This window comes from Amyelois transitella, chromosome 31 (genome assembly GCF_032362555.1).
Source record: "Amyelois transitella isolate CPQ chromosome 31, ilAmyTran1.1, whole genome shotgun sequence".
In the NCBI taxonomy this organism is placed as follows: domain Eukaryota; kingdom Metazoa; phylum Arthropoda; class Insecta; order Lepidoptera; family Pyralidae; genus Amyelois; species Amyelois transitella.
Genome location: NC_083534.1, coordinates 2,150,541 through 2,155,419, shown reverse-complemented (window position 1 = coordinate 2,155,419; position 4,879 = coordinate 2,150,541). Strand labels below are relative to the sequence as shown.

General features: G+C 35.6%; 1 protein-coding gene across 1 annotated transcript; it reads left to right on the top strand.

Moving 5' to 3' along the window:
- The first annotated feature begins 475 nt into the window (after positions 1-475).
- LOC106137534 (V-type proton ATPase subunit S1) lies at positions 476-3,850 on the top strand. Its single transcript, XM_013338379.2, has 3 exons — positions 476-1,444; positions 1,611-1,768; positions 2,514-3,850. The coding sequence occupies exons 1-3, from the start codon at positions 613-615 to the stop codon at positions 2,733-2,735; spliced, it is 1,212 nt and encodes a 403-aa protein (XP_013193833.2). The 5' UTR covers positions 476-612; the 3' UTR covers positions 2,736-3,850.
- The last annotated feature ends 1,029 nt before the right edge of the window (positions 3,851-4,879 follow it).

Here is a 4,879-nt window from a genome sequence, read left to right as displayed (position 1 = left end):
CAAGGGATATAGACGTGACCATATGTATGTATGTATTTTAAAGTAATAATATGAGCTATGGTATCAACACAATTTTCCAAGAATTGCGCCGGCCAGGCGTTTATAACATCACTCTTTTAAAATTATAGATAAAGTATGAGTAAAAAAGAGTGGGAGTAATTCGTACTTAAACATTCACAAATAATTACATTCTATCCTTCTTTAATCAATCAATCAGCCGAAGCTAAACTCAAGAAGAAAGAATAATAAAATTGTAAGTTCTATAAAGATTGGTCAACGAAAGAAATAAGAAATGAACTTGTTCCTAAAATTGCAGCAACATAATTCCTCTTCTAAAATTTAATAATGATGAACATTTAAATGCACAGAAAAGTCGAGAATTTTTTAATACTAAAACAAGTATTAAAACTAAAATTACTGAAACATATTCGCATCAGATATCTGGCAACCCTTTTTCACATGACCAATACGACACCATAGACAAAATTATTTGCTGTCAATCGTCAATGTCGTAATCGCCCAGTTTTATTCTTATTTTTATTTTAAAGGCTGATTTTGGACTAGATTCATTTTTACTATAGTGAGACGTCCATTAATATAGCTTTAAGCAAAATGGCACGTTGCCATCTAGTGTTCCTTACGTTAGTATTAAGTGTTGTGCAGAGTTATGGGTCGCAAGTCCCGGTATTTCTATGGGGCGATTTGCCAAGGACTTCGCTCAAAGCTAATCCTTTAATCACCGTCGATCCCGAAGAATTCGGCCACATAGTCACTGAAGAGCTGAAGGCGGAGCCTTTTACCGTAGTCTTCATAGAAGAAACGCTTTCAGTTGAAGATTTCTCACGTAAAGATGCTGATGGCAAAACACTGTTCCCTTTCCTCCGTTCTCACCTCCGGGAATCTTACTATCTCCCGTCAGTCCAAAACGCCCTTCGCGTACTCAATAAAGTCGGTGACACAGATAACGTAGACCATGTTAAATTGACAGACACCGGACTATCAGCAGACCTTGAAGCGACAAAGGGGAAATTCTTATTCATCAACTTGAAGGACGCACGCGAAGGCGAATCCAGGGCGGACATGTTGAAACGTCACAACGATTTCATGAAAGAGGTGTACCAGAAGCTCCAAGAGAGATTCCCTTCAATCATCGGAGTTTACACTGCTCACTACCCGTCATGGACCGTTACAACTGACCATTCTCGTGTTAGACGTCAAGTCGGTGACACAGCGTTGGTTGGTGACTACGTAGTGGACGGTCTCCGATTATACGCTTCAAGTATTACGTACACGAGCGGAACTACCTCTGGCACTCTGACCACCCTCTTGTCGAGCTCCTCCACGTACAATGCCACTATTGGAAGCCAAAGCAGCACTCTTAATTTCAACGATGGCGTCACACTAGTTCTGAATTTCGCAGCCCAAATGGGCTATTGGTATTTTGGTAAGATTAACAATTAATATTAGTAGTTTTAAGTGATGTGACATCAATAATTATAAGTGATATCTTGTAGTCAATTATTTCTATTGATTTCTTCACACTTTTTTACTTTCTTCAGCCTAACAACCTTTTTTTTATGTGGAATAATAAAATTATTAATTTTTTTCAGAATCGATTGGCCTAACGAAGGATGGCAACACACAAACACTGGTGCCGAACACAAACCAACTGTACGCGCCAAACAACTACTCATACCAATGCGGACTGGGCGTTAACTTCACAGCCCACAACGATACATCGCACAGTGTCAGCTTCGTCGACCTCCGTGTATGTATTTTTTTTTTTACTTAAAACTTACTTGGACCCACAGGACTGTAAAATCCTTTTTTTATAGAATAATTATTTTAATAATTACTTGTAATCGCAAAGGATTGTTGCCACAGAACTAGTTCAAAATCAGAAACTAAATTTGTAGAGAGTTATCAGAGCTGAAATAAAAATAAAAGAATAGGACTCCACTCCATCTCTTTCCCATGGATGTCGTAAAAGGCGACTAAGGGATAGGCTTATAAAACTTGGGATTCTTTTAGGCGATGGGCCAGCAACCTTTCACTATTAAATGCTGCAGTGCAGTTTATTACTGCTTCTTCTGCACTGACGCCTCGGTAGCTGCAGTAAACTTAGTTTTAAGTAATTTATTTAACATCAACCAATGTTGTGAAACCAAAAGATTTGACTATTATAAAGCGATATGAAGTATCCAATAATAATGAATAAAAAAACATTTAATTTGAATCTCATCATTAAGCTAAACAGCTGAACGTGGCCAATCAGTCTCTTCAGGAGTGTTGGCTCTGTCTACCACGCAAGGGATATAGACGTGATTATATATGTATATCAGAACTTATCAGATAAATTTGATTTTCGTCAACCCCTACACAACAAAACGAACATGTGTTAAATTTTTCATTTAGTAGGTTACAGGTTACATTTGAATTTTAAATTAAAACTGTGCATTGTAATATATTGATATATTTATATAATTTCTACAACAATCCACCTTCTCATCCAGGTGGAACCGTTCTTCGAGGCCAGAAACCAAAGCGACATGGATTTCAGCCAGGGCTTCGACTGCATCGGATACTTCGACACCACCATCCTGGCATGCCTGATGATCGTCTTCCTGCTGCTCGCCATCCTCTTCTACGGCGTCATGATGATGATGGACATCCGGACAATGGACCGGTTCGATGACCCCAAGGGCAAGACCATAACCATCAACCCTATGGAGTGATTCAGTATTTTAGCCGTTTGGAACGTTTGAAAAAGCTGATGTATTGCTAAAAATATGTGTAAGGCCTATTTTAAATTGATCTAAGCTTACTTTAAACGAATAATTTTGTCAAGTTGTGAAATCATAGAACTGGAAATAATTTGAGACAATAGAAATGACATGTTTTACTTGAATTTATGGAAATAATGAGTTGCTATAAATAAATAAATTTCAAGAATGAATGACGTGCACAAAAAAGCTAATGGTGTCACAAGTGTCAGTCGAAATGTCACATTCACTATAATTATCACTTCTGTTGTCACATTTTATTCCAATATTGGCCTTAAATTTGCCTAGTAATTTTTTTAAGGCCTTAAAATTTGTATGATTAAATTTGAAATCATTTAATTATGGGAGTAATAAATTATTTTTTAACATTATCAAGGCCTATATATACACAAAATTATAATCTGCAATTATTTATTCATTTACAGACTTTTTACAAGACCTAATATGATAAAGTTTTGACAAACGTTCCAATATTTAGTTTGTATACTTTTTTGTTGATTGTATAGCTGTTATTTAAATCATGTTTTCCTTCTTTACATTGAAAAGAGCGAATGTTGATCGAGAAACGAAACTAAATGAATTTTAATGTCAATTTTGCAGCTCAGTATTTTTTTCAACTAATAATAATAAAAAAAAATATGGCACCTATTTAAGCTGGGTTCACACCGGTTTGGTGTAAGCATAAGTCTTCTGTCTCTCACTATAGTTTTAGTAAACCTTAGGGTTAGGCAGAAGAGAAAAAATAAGTATTGGCGTTGTCCTAAGTATTCAGACAAATGACTTATGACATACACAAATATACTGATTTTTGTCTGATAAGTATTTATTTAACAAATAAAAAAAAAATTGAGCTGCAAAATTCTTCAGTTTGTTCCTAAATAGAGCTCAAAGAGTAAGCGAATTCGATATTTGAATAATTCTAGAAAAAAAAACTTGGTGCCTATATCACAGACATAGACAATATTTAAAAAAAAAGAAGGTATATGCTCATTTGAAGTTTTGAATCTTCCAGTGGGCATAGCTGAGTAGTTAGCAAGCTTATGTAAGAAATATATGTATACAATTTATGGCTTTGTTTTTATTTTCGCGCATGACTTATTCATAATTTTATACATTTGTATCTTGGAGAGCGTGAGATAGTGTTGCCAACCGCAATTAGATAAAAACTGCAAACAAGCTTTTAAAACCTGTAGGAACTTTCACGAACGATGAACATTTTTTACCGCCTGTTCCGTTCATGGAAAAATTACCAAAAATAGCAAAGATAAAGATAGGTTTGTTTAGCCGAATAGTGAGAGCAGACACATGCATAAATGTATCACATCTTGTTATTGGACAATTAGTAATTGTGAAATAATCCAGGTGCATCAAGTCTATTACCGCTACAAACGTCTCACGCTCTCTCATGATTCAAACATAACCTATCTCGCTTCTAGATAAATAAATACCGTTGAAGTGCCTCACGCAATCAATTTAAATAGACAACGATAGTGTAAACCACGAGAGATTATTGAGTTAAACATTAAAAGTATTGTTATCAGAACCCCAACCAACCAAACACACACAACCAACAACTTGAAAGTTTTTTCTGTTCGGTCAGCTGGTTGACTGGTAGAGAATGCCAAACGGCATTAGGTCCGCCTTTTGTACATTTTTTTTTGTGCAATAAAGTTTTAAATAAAATAATAATAATACCCTACATTGCGAGCAAGATTAATAAGGTCCGAGTACACCAAAAAAGAGGTTAGAAACAATACAGTTTTAATGCGGGCGCGCACCGAGCTTTGACATAAGAAACTCGTCACATCTTGAGAATCGGCCAACATATATTTTTCATACCTCTCTTTGATAAGGGTTGTCCATCCTTAACATTTTTTTAACTAGAAATTACTTAAAAAATATTTGTGACAAAAAACCTTTGCCGGGACAGCTAGTAATAATTAAAAAAAATACATGATGCGACCAAAAGGGTTTCCACTCAGCATATGCATGTGTATGATGAGGTTTACATACTTAGATTCTATACAAATTTGCGTTCACTTTCTCGACTTGTTTGCTCGAGTAAAACTAGCACTGAACTTTCTAAGGGGTTAGTG

What these genes read in the sequence shown, in the direction of transcription:
- LOC106137534 (XM_013338379.2), top strand. Translation starts at nt 613, where the DNA reads ATGGCACGTTGCCATCTAGTGTTCCTTACGTTAGTATTAAGTGTTGTG. An exon ending in AATGGGCTATTGGTATTTTG is followed by an intron (nt 1,445 to 1,610) that starts GTAAGATTAACA and finishes AATTTTTTTCAG; the next exon opens with AATCGATTGGCCTAACGAAG. An exon ending in TCAGCTTCGTCGACCTCCGT is followed by an intron (nt 1,769 to 2,513) that starts GTATGTATTTTT and finishes CTTCTCATCCAG; the next exon opens with GTGGAACCGTTCTTCGAGGC.